General features: G+C 38.4%; 1 protein-coding gene across 2 annotated transcripts in view; it reads right to left on the bottom strand.

The window, feature by feature from the left end:
* Positions 1 to 16: 16 nt before the first annotated feature.
* Positions 17 to 22,999, bottom strand: part of fancc (FA complementation group C) — a 39,567-nt gene continuing 16,584 nt past the window's right edge. The window contains exons 4-15 of one of the 2 annotated variants that reach the window (XM_084729546.1): positions 20,559 to 20,666; positions 20,406 to 20,470; positions 19,344 to 19,508; positions 19,068 to 19,224; positions 12,477 to 12,532; positions 12,267 to 12,366; positions 10,451 to 10,526; positions 6,740 to 6,848; positions 4,251 to 4,425; positions 2,164 to 2,379; positions 498 to 663; positions 17 to 465 (exon numbers count right to left, since the gene is read on the bottom strand). In XM_084729546.1, the coding sequence (XP_084585672.1) occupies positions 323 to 465; positions 498 to 663; positions 2,164 to 2,379; positions 4,251 to 4,425; positions 6,740 to 6,848; positions 10,451 to 10,526; positions 12,267 to 12,366; positions 12,477 to 12,532; positions 19,068 to 19,224; positions 19,344 to 19,508; positions 20,406 to 20,470; positions 20,559 to 20,666 (1,536 nt within the window). In that variant the 3' untranslated portion in view covers positions 17 to 322. Of the gene's footprint in view, positions 664 to 2,163; positions 2,380 to 4,250; positions 4,426 to 6,739; positions 6,849 to 10,450; positions 10,527 to 12,266; positions 12,367 to 12,476; positions 12,533 to 19,067; positions 19,225 to 19,343; positions 19,509 to 20,405; positions 20,471 to 20,558; positions 20,667 to 22,999 lie in introns of both variants that reach the window. The other variant, XM_084729545.1, reaches the window with a different exon arrangement.

Below are 22,999 nucleotides of genomic sequence, written 5' to 3'. Positions count from 1 at the left end.
TTAGCACAAATAGTAATTATACCGAGATAACCGGCGTCCGCTTGTCCTGTCCTCCATGCCTAAACGTCTTTCAGTCAGCATGTGTAGCGTGAAGGATTCATATTGTCAGACAATTATGTGAGTGGGAGGACTCGGACACGTTGTACGAGCTGCTGCTTCTTTGCAGTGTGATCTGTCACTGCTCAAGTGTCCTTGTGGGCCTTGTAGTTGTGTTATGTGTGTGTGCGCGAATAATTGCAGCCTCTCCACATAATCTGTCCTCGCCGCGCTGTTTTGACACACTCCTGTCATTGTACCACAGCATATCTACACAAGAGTGCAGCTATTTGTCATTCTGCAAAGGTGCCCTGAAAAAACCCTGAGCCGAGGAAGAACTCACCACTGTGTGGTTATGTGCATTAATGAATGTGTGTGTGTGTGTGTGTGTGTGTGTGTGTGTGTGTGTGTGCGGGTATGCACTCCCACCTCTTTTAGAGTGTGTGTACTTGGTTCTCAGCAGGGCCTCGATGCTGCATGCATATGCGTTAGTGTGTTTTGAAGTGCCTTAATCCTTAGATGAACTCTGTTTGCGTCGCTTGATAAGCAGCTTCCTTCGTTTAGTCTGAGCTCCAGTGAGCTGAGAACACACACTGCTTCGTCGACCAGACCAGACCGATCCACCACCTGGACTGACACACACACACACACACAAAGACAAAAGGATACTGCCTGTGACAAAGCCAAAAAGCAAAATTGTTTTCTGAAAAGGCCTTGTATCAAAAAGAAACGGGACTTATTATTAGATATGTATTTTAAATCAAACTTTCAAAAAGTGGTGCCAAGCTTGTGTATTTCATAATATATCCACATTTAAATGATTACAGCCCAGTTGACAACCAAAAATTAAACTGTGTTTTGCATGGAATGAGAGATTTTGCATAAAAAAATAATGTTGAACATCCAAAATTACCTTTAAAACTCAAAGACTAAGTACCACCTAATATTCAATGCAGAAATCAACTAATATTTAGCCACAAATAAAAAGTTTGATTTGGTTTAATTTATAAACCACCTAAAGAGGAAGAACATCTTGTCCAAAGTGCGAGTATTATCACACATTACATTTATTCAAATCTGCTATGCTACTGCGTATATACTGTATGTCACTGGTTCCCAACCTGGAGATCCATACAGCCACTAGGGGTCTCCAAACTTCACTGGGGTTGTGAAGAGTGCTTGATTTTAAGTGGTGTAAGAAAACTTTTCATATCTCAACATTTCATTCATTTCTATGAAGAAAACTACTTTAAAAGTTGAGATTACTATTTATATATACACTTCAAAAATTCTCACAGGGCAACGGCAGAGTGAAGACCTGAACACGAGGTATATTCACAGAGCCTTCACTCTCTGCTATACAGCCTCATTCTGCATTAAAAGGTATGCAGTTGAAACAAAAGAGCAAATAGAACTATGCCCAAGTGTCAGGGAGACAGAAATATTGAATTTATCAAAAAGCCAGTTAAGTATGGATGACTGCTACACATAAAAAAAAATCATCATACAGAGAACTATAAGAAAAGTAACCAAAAACATCAGGAAAATTCATCTCTGATGCAGTATTCACAGGAAATACTTCTGCAGTTTTTGCAATCAGTATTTGGGTTAATTGTTGATGTTAATTGGGTTGATTGTCTGTGCAGTTATTGTTATCCATTGAATAGAATATAAAACAACCAGGAAAGATATCAGAGATTGTTCTCACTTTAATGGAAGCATCACAGCCCTGAAAAAAAAAAAACTATCTACATTTCTACTAAGTTGAACTTGCGAGATTGTTCTGTCAACTGCTGTTTTCATGGTCAAGACTGAACTTTCAATCTCAATTTTTCAGCCAACACATATGAAAGGTCCTCAAAGTAATCACAGGAGTGGGAATTTAAACATCTACAATTCCATGGTGAGGAAATTTGCTGTGATGGGTTCAAAAGCTGCAGAGAAGCTATAAAGTAGTGCTTGTGGTGAGATGTTTTTTTGTCAGCTACTGTTTCTTAGGTCATGAATGAACTTAAAGTCTCAGTTTTGTTCATTACAGAACAAAATGTACAATGAGTCATGTTGTGCATGACTGTCTAAACAGATTAGAACAGATTTTTGGCGGACGAAAACAGATCATTTCCTCACCGCTTGTAAAATCTCTGTTGATCCACTCAGCGACTGTTGGGAGAAAACAGTAAAGTTGACTAAGAGGTTGAGGATCAATAATGGAGACTGCGATGGTCGCTGAGATTGTGGTGATGACAGCAGAGAGACCAATGAGTGCAGGCAGTCAACAGGAAGAGGACGAGCTGAGACCATGAACAGGGGGTGTAGGTGGTTCCATGCTTCTTTGGCACGCACCTGGAAACACAGGTCACATGACAAATCTAAGGTCAGCTGACAGATGTTTATTTATAGACCACACTGAAATCAAGAAGCTTTGCTTTAAGTATCTTTCCTGCAAATAAAAATCAGTACATTCGTAACTCACAAATGATGAGCAAAGACAACCCCGTGTGAGCTGAACACACGATCATAATGGGAGAGATGGCGGCAACGACAGCGAGTCTCCCAGGGTTATGAGAGGAGGCGGACAAACAGGAGACAGAGAGATGAAACTCAGGCCAGCTGGCCAGACACTCACTGGGAAATCAATACTACATCACCCTTTTCACCCGGCTCCCCTCCCTCATCTGTATCTCTGTAGTCTCTGCTCGCCACTGTCTCATTCTCTCCCTCTCAGATAGGGTTCATCCATAATTTATTCTTTAATGTGTTATTCTGCTTTCTCCGTATTTGTTCTGTGGCTTTAAACGACAATACACCTGCCAAGAGCAAATAACAGAACGTCCACATTGTTACGTTCTTGAGTTATGATACTGCACATGCTGTAGACAGACTTTATGAGATTATATAAAAACTACTTTGCTCTCCTCTCATATCAAACAAACCTCAGATCTTTAGCTACACGAATGTTGCAAGCAACATAAATCTAATTAAGATTACGAGCAAAATGTCAAAATAGATTTCAAAATTAAATGGCAACAAAACAACGAGGCCCTCTTTTCCAAAAGTGTTCTGAGATTTATACTATATATTAGTCTAAAGATAATTGTGTTTACGTTCTATTCATAAAAGATACTGAGCATAATAAACCATGCTTACATAGGTTCTTCCAATACTACATAATTTATTAACCCCAAAAGGGGACCCTGCTACTACCCAGCAGTGTCACGTACGCCATTCTTTTCCCCAGGATGGTGAAGTCATTTTCTGTATGTATTTGTTCGTATTTTATATTGTATAACCTGAGCCAGGACAAGCAACAATGACAGCAATCACATCACATCCATACAGAGTTAGCAGTATAGAGCTGCTAAAACAACAACAACAATAAACATTTTTTCTAACACACTGGTACTGGATCAATACTCGCTTTCGGCTGATACATAGAGTTTAGGTATATGAATCAGTATGGGGAAGGTAGAGGAGATTGAAGCCAGGCAACACAGATTTAAGGCTGTAACTAACAGTTATTTTCATTGTTTATTAATCTGTCAATTTTCTTCTTGCTTTATTGTTTAGTCTTTAAAATTGTGAAAAATGTTAGTGTTTCCCAAAGCCCAAGATGAAATCCTCAAATGTCTTGTTTTGTCCACAATACAAAGACATTTAGCTTATTGGCATTGAGGAGTAAAAGCTGAAATTAGAAAACTGTGACTTTTTTCTTTGCTAATTACTGAAACTGATTAAACCACCCGATTATCAAATATCAAATATAATCGCTGCAGCTCTACATGTATTATTTGCTTGACTAAATAGTGGGATGACAAACAAAGCCAAACATGTAGCTTAAGAGTGTCGCTGCTGCATAAAGCCAATGCAAACTTCACCACAGGCTTGGGCACAAACTGCAAGGCCCCTATAAAACCAGAACAAAAGAAGTCAAGTCACTTGGCTTAGAGATAAGACAATTGCCATGTCAAAATAAGGTTCCCTAAATAACTACGTATGCATGGTTTTCTGTGGAAGTTGTACTTAAGATCAATATTGATTGTAAATCTGTATTATAAATGAAGCACTCAGTTTATAACCATGCCAGCAGTTCTATGAGGCTGGGCACAGTTGTCAGTCATTTGAGGTATGTTTAGCATATTAACATTAGCATTAATATCTTAACATTATTAAATAGATAAATGAAAAATAATGCACCATTTAAGAGAAATTCTTACCAGCTGCAGTGCTCTGTGGTGCCCCCTGTTGGTGGGGTGGTGGTAGAAGGTCAGCAGCCACAGGAGAGGCCCACAGTCCTCAGGCCCAGATGTCACCAGCAGCTGGGTGGCCACCTGGACCCAGTGGGCACACTGGACAAGCAGGAACCAGGACTCAAAAACTTTGTAGTGCCCCCTACAGGACAGGAGGAAAGCCAATACTCAACACTAAAGGTAGAGAGCTGTCAAAGTACTTGACTCCTTTGAGCATCTGAAGGACTTTTCCATGCTGGTGTGGTGGAAGGATACCACACTGCAGCACACTAGAGAACATAATTACATGAGCATGTGTTGCATGGATTAAAAAAAAAGAATAATTCACAGCAAAAATAATCAATTATCTTTTATTTTTATTTTCTAACTTGGAAACTGCATTTTGACTAAACCAAGCCCAAATATTTTTTCCATAACTTTTAGACACATCTTGAAGCCTTCACCAGAAGATTGAATTTCACAAGAGTGAAATTTTGTACTTGGGTCACATGATAATAACTAATCCATCAACATGACAACTGAGCAAACTCAATCTGCAGATGAAGGCTGCAAATGTGGCTAAAACCTCTGGAAAAAACAAGTAAGAGGAGAGAATTTCTTGTCAGATCAATTATATTTTTTTTCACTGTCAGTTTGTTCCCAATTTCTCAAGTCTATAAGGCTGACGGTGCTATTTGGGTGGTCTCATTTAGTTCCTAAACATCCTGGCACGTAACCCACCCCAGCCTCACATTTTCCAAGCTATGTGTGTGAACATGTACAACTTTCTCCTTCTCAATTTCCTGCCCCAAACTACTGTTGTAAAATACAACTGATAATTGTAAGTGCAATAATTTACACCATTTACATCGTAAGAACTTAATTAATGAGCCACAACTCTGAGTGGCTGCCATTAATATTAGTCCCACCCCCACTGACAGAAGCAATGGATGATCAAGAGACAAATCTGATTCAGAATTAGATACTGAATCTCATTATTTGTTCCCAGTTGTGACATCACACTGAGGGGCAGCTGCGATTGGCTCTTTGAACTGGCAATATTTCATCCCATAGAAAAAATATAAAACAGTGATGAACCACATTTTATGTTTTTATAGCATTAAATAACAACTCAACCTACAAAATCCAAATGAAATCTAGACAAATTTTATTTTATCTGTTACCACCTCTTTATAATCAATCACATTTACATTTGTAATACTTCACTCTCTTTTCACTCAACACTGGAAGAAGCAGAACGCAGTCCTGCCAGAAACACGAGGGATGGCAGAGCACAGAAAGTGAGACAGCAAAAGGAAAAATATGACTACAGCAGAGATGACCAGTTGATGTAACAATTGATAAGTCTTTCATGTTTTTCAGGCAAAAATTATTTCCTGGTCTTTTGTCTGCATTGTATTGTTCTGTGCTGAAATAAAAAAAAAAAGAACTGAAATAAAGGGATTCAGTTTTCTTTTTTTTCTACTTTCTGTAGTCTGACTGTGGATTAATGTACCACAATTCTGTTCTTTTTCTGAGTGTAATGTTTTTTTTGTTTTTATCTACATTCATAGATAAACATAGATAGATACATAGATACATTCATAACATTTTTTTTTTGGTAAGAAAAATCAAGTCCTTTTAAGAGTGAACGTCAAGCACATCTGATATGATGAAGTTCTAGAATGTAAAAAAGTGAGCAAGCTTGCAGGATGGACTGAGATTTAAGCAGAAAGAGAACCGCAACAAGGCTACTATGACTCGAAGTTAGAAGAGCGATACGGATCTCTCAAATTTCCCTAACACCATCATTAGAGTTCTCTTCCTCATCTCGCCTTGGCTCTCAAATACGAACAGCAGCAGGACCCCTCTGCAGGGCCCTGGCAGCTGCATCTTCACTCGGAGCAACACAACATACTACTTTCCCACCGCTGGCTCGGAACAATGTTTTGGGAATTTTGCACGGAGTTCGAGAATGGAGCAGTGGTGGGGATAATGGGCCCTGTTAAAAACCGCAGCTGGAGGGTATCAAGTTGGCCGTCTCCATTTCTAGGATATCAACTGCTCTCTGCTTTTTATCTGCATCCCCTATCCTGTTTTTCTCAAATCTGTCCAACCAAGGCCACTCACTCTGCTTTTATCCATTTCATGCTAATATAATATCTTTTCCTCTGTCCACTTTCTCCCTGTTCTCTAGTTCTTCTTCTGCATTCTTTTTCTCACTCTTAGTGGGCTTACCAACACTTGTTTTCTCCTCAGCTCTCTCTCTTTCCCAAGCTAATAGCTTCTAATGAGCGCTTGGAGGAGCCACATAGTGCACCAGGACCTCTCTGCTGTGATGCAAAGGGAAAATATCTGACTAACCACCCCCTCAACAGCAGCTAATGGAAATAAGAACACTACACAGGCATTCAGGAGGGTGCTGGAAGCAGACCCACATTAACACATTTCTCTCTGCGAGCCTTTCTCACACTCACCTGGTGCTACTGCTGCCGTCTCCATCTCCCTCCTCTTCCTCCTCTGTCAGTCTCTGTAATGAGCCGCTGAGCCAGTTCAGGTGATGTCTCCAAGCTTCCTGGGGCATCTCTGCAAGAACACATTCAGTTAGATAGACATAATGATTACCTGTAGCAATTACTGTATATGTACTTTTTTTTTTTTTTTTTTTACCATCAGTTAGTATTCACAATATTCAAAGCCAGCTATCTAGCCAATGTTAATGGAAGAGTTCAACTTAATTTGCTTTCTATCCAAGAGTTAGTTAAGCAAGCACTGAAATTGAAAAACAAGTATTTGAAATATTTGTTATAAGTTTGTTAGGAGTCAGTTAGATGGAGTTTTAGTGCAACATTTGCTCTGCGGCAGTAAAGGCATTTTTGACAGAACAATGTGGCATGTGACAAAAAAACACTCTGGCCCTTTAAGCTGTTACTAATAATAACTAGAAAAGTAATTGTGTTCACTAACAGCAATTTATCCAGTTCTGTTTGGAAAATACTTCTGCATGATATTTGGAAAGTTGTGCAAAACTCACTTGTGTCGCCCTGTGGACAGCAATAACTTAACTTTCTGAGTTTGTCTTTTATTTGGAAGTATTCTGGACCAGTCCAATCCGCAGGGTTACCACTACACTCTGACCATCTGGTGCATTATCCTAATTGCATATGTCCATATATAGAAAAAAAAAAAGATGGTCACACTCAGGAGTAATAGCATCCCAACAGGTTTTTACTTGGTCATATCTGGCAGAAAATCACACAAAATGTTTTTGGCTATCCATCCCTCATCAGTGTGCACATGCCAGCATACATTGCTTGAATCAGGTCATGTTATCGAGTGAAAGTAATCACTAATCAATGTGACCTCATATAGAATGGTATCACATAGATCACACCACTCATTATCACACATTAATTTCCACATAATTTATTGTGAAAATTTGTCAGACCATGCAAATAAACATAATCAACACACATAACAAAACAAAACCAAAAATATTGATGGCCAACTATGGGTCTAACCTGATTTCTGAACAGTGAAAAACCTGATGTCTATAGAGATGAACATAGTTGTTTTGTAATGTTTATTAATAACAATTATGTTTAGTCGCATGATCTATGGTGCAGGCTGAATGGCAGAAAACAGTTTGTGTGATTTTCTGCCAGACATGAACAAGTAAAAATCTGTTTGGATGACATTAGTCCTGAGTGTGTCCCTCTTTTTTTCTATACATGGAAGTATTCTGCACCTCAACATAAGAATGGTTTGACATTTTGGGAAATACAATTACTGGCTTTCTTGCTAAGAGTTAGGGGAAAAGATCGATACCACTTTAATGTTCGTGCAACAAACATGAAGCTACTGCCAGCAGCTGGTTAGCATAGCTTCACATAAACACTGCAAACAGACAAAAACAACTAGCCTGGTTCTGTCCAAATGTAACAAAATCCACCAAGCAGCACCCCTGTAGCTCACTCACTAACATCGTTTGTTTTTCATGTACAAAAGACACAAGTGTAAAATCAGAATGGAAATCCTCTACCATGGGCGAATGCCTTGTCTCAACCAGCTGAGTCTTCAGGAAGGTACTGCTGTCCAGAGGGTAACACAAGTCCATTTTTGATTTTCCAATATCAGGCATCAGTATTTTCCAAGCAGAACTGGAAAACCACTGTTAGTTAACAAAATTACTTTTTCCTGGTTCAGATTATTATTTTTAACTGCTTAAGGGGCCGGCATGGTGTTTGTAACATGCTGCATTGTTCTGTCAAAAATAACTTTCCTACTACAGACCAAATGTTGCACTAAAATCCCACCAAAATGACACTTCAAGTTGACACACAAACTCTAACATTTCATATGCTTGATATCTTGATCCAGGTCTCTCCCCCCAAGGCTTTGTTTTAACAATGCAATGTTAGTCTTAATTTATTACTTTTTCATAGGGAGCACAAATCATGATAAAACCTCAAATCTTCAACTTTTTCACAGTACCATTTCCATTCAGTCTCTGGTGAAAAATTGCCCTTCACTGCACACACACATACACACACAGTAATAATTAACTCGGAGTTCTGGCTGGGCTCCACTGTGTCCCTAAATGGCCCCATTCATGTAAATCATTCCTGCCTACAGGCCAGTCTGGGCACACACAGATAAGCACCACTCCGCTGTACCCATGCACTCACCTACTGAGCATCCCTTCAACAGTAAGGATTCCCATACATAAACACCGCTAATACATATTCAGTATAGAGTATATAGGTTCTTCTTGATGAGAATAATAAAAAGGTGTATTTGTGTGTCATAATAATGTAGCTTATACAAAACAGGCAACTTAAAGGGACAGTGACAAAAATATATATCATGATATTTATCAGTCTAGATTGTTTTGGTGTGAATTTGCTGACTTTTGGAGATATTGGCTGTAGCAATGGTGTCTGTCTTCTCTTGAATATAATGTAAATAAATGGCATTTGTGATGCTCAAAGCCCCAAGAACAAATACATTTGAAAAACCTAAAAGCAATGTCGCTTTCTTAAAATCATGATCTCGTTACTCAAGATAATCCACAGACCTTGCTGTGGATTGTTTCTTAACTTTATAACTTTATTTGTGGGACAATGAGACAATAGGTTGTGCAGCAGTGGGATGCATACATTTTGCACATATAAAATTAACAATTTCCCCAATTTCTGGTTCTGAAAACACAAGGTACACAAATACAACACTAGGACCAAGAAAACATAGATACTGAGTAAAATCAATCAGCCAGGTAAAGAGATAAAAAAAAACAAAACAATAAGTTACAATAAAACTAATACCAAGATATTAAGTTAAACATTATGCAACATGAGGCAAATAAATGACCATGGTTTTAGCTAGTAGAAGTCTGAGGAGGAACTCAGATTGTAGAAACTGAAACTGGTGGTGGATTCTGCTTTCTTATGTACCATAGTTTGAAATGAACATTTGTAGTTTAACTCTTTCTTTGCATTGTGAGTCCTGATACTATTCCAGGATGAGCCCAAGTTATTATTGCTTAGCTTGTCTGCAACTATTTGTTAATGGTATAGTCTAGCTCTCCTTAATTCCCATTTGATGTCATTTTCTACATACATGAGCTAAGGAAGATTTCTCAGTTTAAAAACTTTCCTCTTGTCTAAAATAACACTTAAAGGTGTCTCATGCATGCCATTTGGCTATATCTTCACTGACTTTACAGGAATAACAATGTCCTTTGAGCCCCACAAACCAAGTGCCATCTAGTTCCATTACATTGGAGAGAAGGCAGATATCTCTACAAACAATCTCCAACTCTGCAACTCAAAACAAAGGAAGAAAAATATATAGTTTTTTTAATTTTGGGATGGACTGTCCCTTTAAACATCAGTATAAATGTCATCTGAGGTATGACACTTTATGTCAACTCTTTCAACATTTAACACTTAACATGGTTGTTAACTAACTATAATTGATTTGCAAGAAGACACACAGAAGCCCATTCACTCCGCAGCAGGAAAACTCTGTTGACACACAGTTAAAGAACACCTGAATAGACTTTTTCTCACAATACAGGGTTTTGTGCATTGTGTCACGAGTGAAATATCCAGACACAGACACAGACACAAACACAGACACAGACACACACACACACACAGATGTAGAGTGTATATGTACACACTGACCTGATGGAAGGGTCAAGAGAGGAACCAGAACACTCTGAGGTGACTGTGGGAACAGGGCCTTCAAAGAAACACTTGTCTGAAACAACACAAATCACAAGTTTTCTTGAGCTTCATCAATGTAAATCACGCATACCTTAAACTCGTACATCATTGTGCTCTGAAAGCCTGAAAAATGACATTTTAAATGGGAGGCTGTGTAACGGTGATACAGTGGGTGCTAATGTGCAATGTGGCATGTAATAGGTAGCGTTTAGTGCTGTGTGACTGTAGCCATAAAAGTGTGGAGGCCACTGTAAATACACTGTAGCACTGCCATCTACTGGTTAATAGAGGCGAAAAGGAGTTAGGCTATATTCACAAAACCATGTAGCAAGTCATACATCACATCGTAACTCATCTGTTTTCTGGCCTTTTGACAGTAATGGCTGACATTTGAGTACCAGATTATTCCCTACAGTCACACAACATATAAATCTGAGAGAATCTGTGAGGACTGAGAGTTTTAGTAAACGTTGAAAAATAAATGGTGCCACGTCAGTGTAACAGCTCCCAACGGTTTCCACACATTGCAGGTGTTTTAGTTGTGTAAAGTTATTACTTGCAAATTGATGATTTAAAAGCCATTTGCATCTATTGTCTATGAGGCAGAGTTGTGAACCGCAGGGTGTGTGTGGTGTGTAAGCAGCGAGCTCCCGGCTCCCGATCAAGTGATAATGATGTGGAGGATTCATCAAATGTTAAGTGAATTTGCCTGCAGAGGGGAGGTAATTGTTCATCGCCCTGTGTGTGCATCTAAGCCAGCGGCATCAAAGTAACCATCCTTTTACTTACAGTAAAGACGGTGGCTGAGAATAATTGGACATCTGTTGTACAGTTTAGGTGAACATCCTGTCTAAAGAGGAATTTAAATTCCTTCATTCCTTCACCAAAGTTGTCAGCAGTACCAGTAAAACTGCAGCATCCAGATAAAATCTGATGACTGTGCTGTTCATAATCCACTGGACTTTAATATCTGAGATTTCATCAGTAAAAAGACCTCTGTACTTTAGGGATGAACCAATTACTGGTTTAATGATAACGCGCAGTAAAATTTGGATGATCAGTATTACTGTTCAAAATTTCCATTATTAAAATTGTGTTTCATTGCTTTGAAAAAGTTTAGATACTGCACAGCATCAACCAGATTTAGCAACTGTCTCAGAGAGGCAGAAACAGCATGCACTGTGGGTTTGCTTTGTGTCAGTGAAATCACCGACATTGCAAAGGACGTGATGTCACTACAAATTATTGGGAAGTTTTCAAGATAAAACTTGGTGAAACAAGAAAAGACAAGAAAACATGGATTTTTTTTTTTATTTTGTCTCTCCACAAAAAAATTAACAGATGATAATTCTAATATTAACTAGATTTGAATTTTAACTTGATTTTTCAAAAATGAAATAGAGATCGCTTGATTAATAAAAAAAGTTAACAAGTTAGACAATTTAAACAATTCAGATTTTCAACTATTCGTTTGTCATTTTTCAAGCACAATACAAAAGAAAAATCACTTGTTCCAGCCAAGATTTCCGGCTTTTCTTTATTTCCATTGATAGTAAAGCAAATATATTTGGGTTTTGGGTTGTCATCAGAACAAACAAGGACTATGAATATATCATCTTGAGCTTTGGGAAATTGTAGATTAGTCACTTAATTCAACAAAAATATAAAAAATGGGGAGATTAGTTGATAATGAGAATAATCATCAGACGCAGCCCTAAAATAAAAAATATTCATGCCATGCATTCAGATCTTATGTTGAGAAGTCCAGGCCTACCTGATGCTGCAGCAGGGCCAGTTCCCTGAGGAAACAGCTGGTAAAGGTTTGGATAAGATATTTAACAGATTCAGGCCCTTCAGTTTGCTTAAGGATAGATCTGTTGGACAAACACACACACAATGTGGCCAGAAAATGTTACAAACAAAAAACACAACACTTGCACACGTGAGCATCACATCAATCTCAAAACGACACACCAGCTCTCACCTGAAGATGTCGTTTACAACCAAGAATATGGAGCAGTACTGAGCACAGGCTTTAGGCTGAAACACACAAAACATAACTTATTAAGTCTGTGAAATTATGCCGCTTCATAGATACTAAAGTCCACCATGACAGAATAAATAACTCAAAAATACACAAATGTTACCACTCGAAAAATGTGAGAAGCCCCAATGTTTGATATGTGGCTGAAGGAATTGGGAAATGGGTTTCATCTAGAGAAATTTAGATTCACTATGTCAGTGTTGTTATTAATGGTCTCACTGGGTATCTGTGTCATAGTGTCATAAGTCAATACCTTTTAACTTATGTGATAAATTATGTGCAACCTCTTTTTGTGTCACCGAAAGTGTTTCTTCCTCCTTTTTTTTTGCTGTTTTTTCGTTCTACATTTGTTGTTTTTTGTGCATTTGTTTGGCTGTATTTCTGTTCCACTTTTCGAAATCAATTAACAGATTTTTTTTTTAAATCAATACACAAATGTTAACTCCCAAACACTGACCACTGGGTGTCACCATTGCATCATCTACAAACCTCCCTGCCATGGCGGCTCAGCTTGTCCCCGCTCACTCTCTCCCCATTAACCACTCAGTTTATCACTGTGTCAGTCCTGCCTGCACACACCCACACCCACACACACACACACACACTCTTACTCTCATCTCTGCCTAATGCACACTCATCATGTGTTTTAGATTTAACACATTCTAAAACGCCCCAGCGCAAACATTTAACAGCTGTACTGTTCATGTCTGCCTCCCTCTCCATGTTTATATATCTTCTAGTCCCCCAATTATTCTCCCTCTCACCCCCCACTCATCTATAGGGGCATATGCTTCACCAAAAGGGGAGCACAGTGTAATACAGTAGTAGAGAGACTAAAAAGAGGGCCAGAGTGAATTATGAGTAAGCTTTCTATTTGTTTGATTTACTCATAACCAACTTAAAACCTGTAATTTTTGTTAAAAATATAGTAAACCATGTATTACAATAATTATGATAACAAATCAAGGCCAAATAGGAACAAATAACCTATAACTTGGTTTTATAAAACTGAAAAAGTGCAACAAGTGAAGTCAGTTAGACTAAACAGCCCCACACAGTGGTTATGTAGTCTCATTACAATGTCTCGACATGCAAATCAAGTTCTTTTCAACCTTAGTTTTGACATGTCCATTTGTTTTTTTGTCCTCTCAGGCCAGAAAACAGCGTTAATCAAATGGAGCAGGGTTTATATGCAAGTGTTTGCGTGAGCACTGACAAAACAGTTTATGTACGCCAGTGTGATTCTGCATGTGGGTTGCATGCCTGCGTGCATGCATGTGTGCAAACTGTCATGGTTCCCCCTAGTGAAAACAGATGGGTTTTTGAGCGTCCTCCTCCATACCTTACCACTAACACTTCAAGGAGGGTCAATTACAGCACACAACAAACATCCTGTTTTTGGCAGTAAGGCCCAGGAAGTGAGTGTTTATTGTTATTGGGCCTGTGTCTCTCACTGGATCACAGGGGGGTGGGACGAGCCAAAACGAGGAATGTGGGCCTAATTTCATGTTTCCCATTTTTGATTGCAGTTTAAACAAGAGAGTGAAAGGGAGGCGAGGAGAGAGACAAGCCAGGCAACTCAGACGCCTCTTTTTTTTTTGCTCTTGCACACGTGTACGCCAACAGAGACTCGCATATACACAGACACACATGTGAAACGCACATCTGATATCCAAACAACCTGAAGGCTAAGTGAAACCTAAACGTATGCCTCCCACCCTCTTAACGACAGACACGCTATACCAGATGCAATATCATAAACATAGCACGGCGACTACAGGCATATGTGTGTCATACATGTGCGTGTGAACTAGTGAGGTGATAAAAACTGAGGTCAATAAGAAAGGGATGGGAGCGCAAACAAACGGATCCATGCAATGTTAATTTCCTTGACTAATAATTTAATAATCATAGTTCTTGTCTATGACATTTTTTCACTACTGAAAATAGGATGATAACTAATTAAAAAATCATTAATGATGACAAAATCTATGATAAAAGCTATTCAAATTTTCATCACCGAATTAAAAAACAGCAAAAATGTTATGGAGGGACGAGTCGGGAAGAGATCCAATCTCTTTGTGTGCTAAGGAGGTTAGACACACACAATTGGAAAGTACCCATCTACCCGGGAGGTCAACTAGAACGTACTTGCTTCATGTCTCATAAACTGTACAGAAATATCAACATTTGGGAGAAAGAGAAGAAAAGACATATGGATAAATATCACATCTGACATCAAAGAAAACAAAGCCCTTGAAGCAACATTTGCAGATGAGTCATTGTGAAAGTCGTGCAAAGGTAAACACTTAAATGTTTTTGTTTTTCAAACTAACATTATTTTATAAACTAACCTGAGTTGGTGTGTTTTCACTAACACTGAAATACATTACAAGCTAAAAGAAAACCCACCACTGTCCTGCGCTGATTAGAAAAGTGAGTAATGCAGAATTTCTAATCTTAGATTGTAAATTAAAAGATTGATTGACACACCAAAGATAATAAGTGTAAAGTTTCACTGTCATTTGAAACAACTGAAACAGACACAAATATTTAATAAAAAGTGCATGTTTGAAGAAATGTAGTATACTTAATCCTAGACATATGATTTGGAAAAGGAGAAAACTGTAGTATATGTAATGTTAATGCTAATGGCAGGTTAATACATATTTCCTACACGAGTATATAACGAGTTTGGAAATTCCAGGGAATATTAAATAATGCATTACACTTTCATTAAATCCATTAGATTTTAGTTGACTACATCTACTACAGATTTAGAACTAAAATCTTATGATATTTTATTTGTCTGAATTGTTTTTGTTTTAGTCTCAGTCAGCTTAATATGACTAAAACTACATGGCATTGTACTTACTGACAAGGACTAAACAAAAATTTGCTGCAAAAATGAACACAGGATCCATGATGGGACAGTAAAACTCAAGATGATGGAATCAAGTGGAATCAACAGGCAGGTATATTCCTTTACATTCAGAGTTAGTTATTCAGATACATGAACACCAATGTGTTCAAATCCATCTAAAATTTTAGGAACAGTTCCTTAAAGTGTGGGTTTCTAGCCTGGTATGTACACAGCTCAAGTGGACCATCACCCTGGGAAAACAGGAGTGACACAACTGACAAACTTCACTGAAGTTAGCATGAGGCAGGTAAATTCTTGTTCAACTGACATTTACAGCTCCCAAACGCAATGCAATCAGTACCCTTGGTAAATAGGATGCCATCCATAACTGTACAAACAAGGTATTATATTGCTGGGCAAAGACGTTTGGCACAAACAATTTATAGAAAACATGTCTACATAGATTAATCTACTTGCCTCCACTCTATTTTTATATCACGCCTACTTCAAGATTAATTACTGTAGAGCAGGGGTTCCCAAACTCTTTCAGCTTGAGACCCAAAAGATATCTGGTGTCTCCCTGGGACCCAAACTTACAAAAATGCATCATTGATTGCCATAACGTCTACATTTATGAACTGATAAAGAACAGAAGAACCATTTAAATTTATTTATTTAATTCAAAATGTTTTTGACATGTATTTATTTCATTATTAAAGTACATCACAGCAATAATCAAATTTGTTAACAGTAATGTTAAGTTTCTCACCACCTCATAACTAACTTTTACTGAAACGGTACAGGGGTTTTAATTTGAAATTGGTACAGGAGTACTGTAACAGAGTAATGCAGTATCTTTAAACATGGCATACAGGAGCGGATCAACACAAGTCTTCCTATTAAAATATTGTAGTGACTCCCTACATTTCCCATCACACCTGGACAGAGTAGTCTCAGTTAGCAGTTAGCTGTTTTATGTTCAAAGACAAATATGACTTTTTGTTAGTGTTTGTATCATGTTCATAACATGGTGGCTTGTGTTTGAAGCCTTGCACTGGTTTATAGTTTTAACCATTAGTGAGGTAGCTGTTACATTTCTTGACCACAGCTGTATTTTACTTTGCTTTACAGGAGAAATCTGACATATTTACTGTAAAAAAAAAAATCATCAAGTGACCACAAGATTTCATCAGAGATCAAGAAATATGTTAAATACTATTGAATGAATGAAATACTGGATTCTCTGACACTGATGCTGTGGCTGCGGTGTCCTCCTTTGAAATTTCTATTCCGGGATGGAATGACTGTTTCCATTTCACGTTACTCAAAATTTGTGCCAAATGTTTGCCGAATGAGTGAGTGTTTATGATTCAAAAGAAATCATCAATTAACTTGCAGAAGGCATAGATGTTTATAATGGTTAAACTGAGCAATCTGTTAATGGGAGTCTGGCAGGCAGTGAGACAGACAGCCACTTAATTCAAAGTCCAGATTGTTTATTTTCAGAGCAGTGGGGGTTTATTTTCAGAATAATGGGCTTACACTGACAGACAATTAACAGTTATATGTATATTAAATAGGATTTTAACCTATTTGATATCTTGCATACGGCTCCAACTTGCTATGTGGACAATAGTACTCATTTTTGCACATGCAATTGCTACATATTGCTCCTTTAATCAGTGCTAATGTTCATATGGATTAGTGCCAATTTATGTTACTCTAACTTATTACTACTATGACTGTGACCCATTTTGGATCCCGATCCTAAGTTTGGGAAACGCTTCTGTAGAGACAGGTTTAGATTCTGTTAGACATCATTGCACCTACTTTCAGTGTTTTGTCTAGTTTCAGTGACACATTTAATTATCTTATTGTTATCATTCCCACAACCGCTCCGCTAATTTGTCTAACGTGTTCCAGGTTGTTGCGGGACTAAATAAAAAGCAGCCCCTGGTGGCCACAAATCACCACTGGTATTTTCTGATTGCGTTGTAGTAATGTGGATATCATCTTCAATTACTAAGTTCTAACAATCTATAAATCAAAAATCACTTCTGACTTTTGAACTGGGCATGATCTTAAGTAATATGAAGTGAGGAGTGGCCAAGGACTCAAGCGACAGAGAGTTCAGTACTTACCCAGCACAGTAAAGGCTGTGTAGCACAAGCCAAATGATGTGAGATGCAGTTTAGAGCTCGCCAAATGATGTGAGATGCATGCAGAGCTAAGCCAAATGGTGTGAGTTTGCCAGGCCAAAACAGTCAATAAAGGTCCACCAAAAAAGCGATGGAACGCTTCCAAGAACTATGCATATGAAAACATTGCAACTCCATACCTCATAATAAAATGAGGAGGCTTTATATTCAAACTGTTTGGTTTCACAGTTTACAAAGCAGCCCAAAGTGGAGCTAAACACATATGGAGTGTGCAGAGATTTCTGATGTGAGGCTCTATAATTCAGGGCAGATGAGTCAAACTATGTACACAACAAATCCATTTAACGGCAACAATATGTCACCAATTTATCAACAGTCTTAAATGCTGCCAATTCAAGCAGAAGTAAAATTACAGAAAATGCCACAAGATAATACACATCTCTCTGCAACTCTGCAAAGGTAAAAGCAGGCCAATATTAGTTACTCAATGGTATAACAAGAGGATGTTAGATATTTTTTTTACAAACTTTAGATGCACTCTCACTATATTTTCACAATGATAGCTCTCCAAGTGCAGTACTTTATATTTCGGCCTTTTGGCTTGGCTGTAATAAGAGTACTTTCTTCCCATAATGATGCTGCCAAAGTAGTTGTTCATGGAGGTAAAATAAAATGTTTGAGATTTAAACCATGTGTTTCACTGCACACTTGCCTAGACATCGCTGGTTTGAAACAAAACCAGACAGTTCACCAATAAACTTAACTAGAGCTGAAACAATCAGTCCATTAATTGATTAGTCAATCAACAAACCGGCAACTATTTTAATAACTGTTTTAGTCCTTTTTATCTTTTTTTTAGATGCCAAACGTGAAACAAACATCTCAAATGTGAAGATTTACTCTTGTTTTCAGTTTTGAGTACTTGTAAACTACATATCTTTCAGTTTTTCGTCTGTTGTTTGGATTAAACAAGCAATTCAAATGTCTTCTTCCGCTCCAAGGAATTGTGATGAGCATTTTTCACATTTTTTGACATTCATTATACTATATGATTAATTGAGAAAATCCGCACATTAGCCTATAGAAAAAATTTTTGTTAACTGCAGCAGCCAGACACTGTTGATATTGAATTAACAGGTATAGGTATTGTTAGGCTAAATGTTGTCTGTAAATAACAAAATCTGTTAATGGACAACTGTTGATGTAACCAAGGCTGAGATTTAGTTACAGACAACAGTCTGCAGCCTCCCACTCCAGCTAATGTTAGCTCACTATTGGTAATAACAATTACTGTGCTCTGGAGGCTCATACATTCGCACTGCTCTCCTTTTGGGATCCTTTCCTTTCCAGGAAAGATGAGGAGCCTTTTTCATTTTCCTATCTCTCCCAATATGTGGGACTGTGAGTTTTCTCCCAAAAAGGGGCATGGCCTTGATGACTCATTGATACATGACTGTCTCATTTTTAAGTTGTGATTCTGCATAATCCTCTTAACAATAAATTACTCACCAACAGTGACTGGGCCAGTCGCTGGTTTATCTTCTGTGGTGCTGACCCTGGGATGGTGAGAACACACTCCAACAGACTGAGCACCGCTTCCTCCAGGCTGGACAGGTTATGATACCACAGAGAAACCACTGCCTGCTCCTCCAATGACAAGCATTGGCTGCAAAAAAAGAGAAACAGCACTGACATTATCATCACATCTGAAAAAAATCCTGCTACAAACAGGATTGTGTGTTTTATACACAACTTCATATAAGAACTTTCTGGAAACCATAGTACCTGGAGTAGGCAGAGCTCACAGCATCCAGGAATTCTTCACTAAGCGCTGCCCTGACACAAGTCACTGGCTGTTGCAGCAGTGCACCAATGAGAGGAGCAGCCTCGGGACAAGTGACCAGGGGGACACAAGCCTCTGACGTGGCGACAATGCTATCACATGAACACCTGCAAAAAGTCATATAGACAGTATCTGTATTATCTGGAACTTCTCATCAGTCACCCTAAAATTGTGCGTGTTTTGACGTTTCTTAAAAAAGGTACTACTTGTGTATTTGTAAAGTGCAACTGCAACCCAGGTCTGAGCCTACCACCCACCTACCACATAATTTGGAAAAATGCTAAAAATAGGCAAGAGGTTGAGAGAAGGGGATGGGTTGCGGTGCACAAGACTACCACTGCCGGGTGCGTGGCCTCATGCCTAATAAGACACTGGACCACACTGGTCAGTGTAGCAGTGGTAAGAGCTACAGTAGTTGGAGCTGGCCAATCACGAGCTGCTGTCAGACTCTCGAAGTTCACAGAGAAATGTCAATATTAACATCAGCATTGATGTGTTCTATCACAGTACAGTAATATAATTTTGTTTACAGCTCAAAAAACATGCTTAAGTGTGCTACACCTCTTTAAAAATCATTTTAACTGACTTGAGACAGATAACATTATGTAGTACTCTGCATGCAAACTATAATATTGGTGGAGAGGATTTTACTGTGGAAGCTAGTTTCTACTACAGCTGCAACAATGAGTCAATTAATCATCAGTTATTTTGATAGCTGATTAATTGTTTGGGTGTTTTTCAGATAAAACTAACCAAATTTTACAGGCTCCAGCTTAGCAAGAGTGAGGATTTGCTTGTTTTCTTGTTTCGTTTGTATAGAACTGTAAATTGAACATCTTCTGGTTTTGTCCGTAGGTTGGCCAAAGAATATATATGAAGATGTCACACACAGTTTTCTTCATTCTGTCTCGATATTTCACAAACCATAGAATTAGTACAGAAAATGAACAGATTAATCAATTATGTAACTGTGAATTATAACCCTCTTTTCTAGTGTCCTGTACCTTTGATTTATGTTGCTCAAACAACTGCAGCTCTTCCCACTGTTCTCCTGCAGCAATGCCACCATCTGAAAGGCAAGAAGGAGCATAATTTGCACATGTCCACATAATTATATTAAATGGGTATCAAGAATGAGACAAATAAAGGCCCAATACCTTTCTCAGGACTTTGAGATGGTACTCTTTAGGTTGTACTCCTGTATGCTTCATTAATGTCTGTGCCGCAGCATCGTCTTCCTCTGTAGCGAGCTGACACAACACTCTCTGTGGGAGGGCGTGCAACACAATGTGCAGCAGATTATTGGCACATTACAACAGTGGACAAAACTTTAATACAATCTGCCTAAACCCCAAGATCCATAACATCAAAGCTAATTGGTTACTGGAATATAGGATGACTCTGTTGGAATTGCATCGTTTGAACCACATGAGTGGAGAAAAGGCATTCCAGTAAGTGAGAATGTATGGACAGCATATGAGCGACTTCAGAAATGAACATTCTTTGTTACAGAGTGCCTCAGTGTTTTACAAGCATTTTTCAGAAGGGGCCTCATCATACACTGATAAAACGAGACTAACAAACTCAGCTGATTCTCGTCTGTGAAAACGTGAGACCTAATGAAGGAACAAAGAGAGGGAACTCTAGACTCGTACTGTAGGTTTCTGTTATAAAAAAGTGTTACTGAAGGATAGTTTTTTCGCAGATGATTTGAAAGCCCAAAAAAAAAGGCTGAGAAACAGACTTTTCATGTTCAATGTCAACATTCGTAAAAGTAAAAAAAAAACTTGCCACACATTCAACGGTCAAATGATTAATAAACTGAATGTTTGGCAGAACTTTGTTCATCGGTATTCACTCAGCAGTGTGATGAAAACCAAAAGACCTATTACTTTGAATTAGGGACTGATTTAGTCCTCTCTATTTGACCACAATAAGTTGATTCACTGGTACAAGTTGGAAAGTGTGATCCAACAGAAACAGCCGAGGGCTCACATCTTCAACGCACATCTGTTTTTACAACTCCAATGAACCAAAAACAAAGAAACATCCACACCACTAAGAGAAGACTAAAAAAGTACAAATCCCTTTCAAACTGCAGATAAAAGGAGATCAACAAGAGATGAGGAGAGAAAGAGATTGAGAGAGGCACAACATGTGAAAAAAAGGACCAAAAAAAACAAAAAGTGAAGGAGAAAAACCAAGATCCCAGGCAGAGGAGCGCTGCAGTGCTGTTGGTGGAGCTGTGTGGTTTCTTTGGCCAGGCCCTACAGCACGCTAAGATGCTTACCCTCCACATAGTCTTACAAAACAACCCCAATCACTACCATCTGAGCGCCCTAAAACCCTGCACATTGAATACATACAAAACCAATCACACTTATCCCACCCTTGGTAAGGAGGCACAGTGGGGCTGGGGGATAAGAGATGGAAGGGAGGCTGGTTAGAAGGAATGGCAGAGGGAGACTGGAACGCACTGCGATGGCTGCATTTGGAGCGGAGAAAAAAGGGTGTGGTCGCCAGAGGAATGGGATGAAGGGCAAATGGATAGATGGATGGCAAATACTTTAGGTCAAAAGTCATCTTTCTCTCACAGGAAAAACAGCAACCGAGCTGGCTTTGGGGGCTTGGACATGCTGCTGCCATAGAAATTATCCCTCCATAAATCTAAAATTAAAACAGAGGATGTAGAAAAATGCACAAGGCAAAGACTTGGGTTGGTTTTGATGGGTGCCTGTTAACAATTACTAAGCCATGATTGAATTCTCCCAAAACCAATGAAAGACTCAAGTATAGCTTTAGCCGGTCAAAACAGCAGGGAGACAAAAAGAGAGAAGATGAAATGAGGGAAAAGAGCAGACGGAAAAGTCAAGACGATCAGGCAAAATAATTAAGTTACAAGAAATTGTTCTCAAATTTGCTGCACTGACACAGAGTGCATTAAAGAAAAAGGTCAGTTTAAAAAAAGTGCCTTTTCCTCCTAAATTAAAAGCCTAATCACTTGGTTGTATATGACCCAAAGGATTTGTGGTATTTTGACATATATGATGAAAGAGGTTGACTTGTGAGTGCAACATCAGCAGTTTGTGTGTGTCTCACCTGACCAAGATAGAAAGTGTAGGCTTTACTACAAATTTAACAGAAAACACTGATGTAAACAAATCTTAAATGGCATCAGAGAAATTCAAATCCAACATTTTGATTTAATTATTGAATAGATTTAGCTTGTATGTTTCAATAATCTGTTTCAGTGGTGAGGAGTGTCCTTTTGTATTTGGGTCATAAAATGTGCTTTAAAATAGAAGCAAAGACATCCCACAAGGGCAATTACTTTAATCCTCAATGTTTAGCAGTGAGATCAATCAACAGTTAGACATGAGAGTAGTATTGATCTTCTCATCCTACTCTTGACTGTGAATGAGCTCAAAATGTCAATGTGTTACATATGGAGGCATCAATTAGCTTAGCATGAAACGTTTTAAAGCTCACAAATTAAGTCTTTGTACTTAATTTGTTTAACTGATTCATAAACAAATTCTTCTATTTAACAGAAATGTAAAAAATCAAAAATGTATGGATTCAGGGTGCAACTGTTTCT

Source organism: Lutjanus erythropterus, chromosome 10 (assembly GCF_056507025.1).
Source record: "Lutjanus erythropterus isolate fLutEry1 chromosome 10, fLutEry1.hap2, whole genome shotgun sequence".
Classification (NCBI taxonomy): Eukaryota; Metazoa; Chordata; class Actinopteri; order Lutjaniformes; family Lutjanidae; genus Lutjanus; species Lutjanus erythropterus.
Note: the sequence above shows the minus strand (reverse complement) of the source record. Positions and strands in the feature narration are given on the sequence as shown.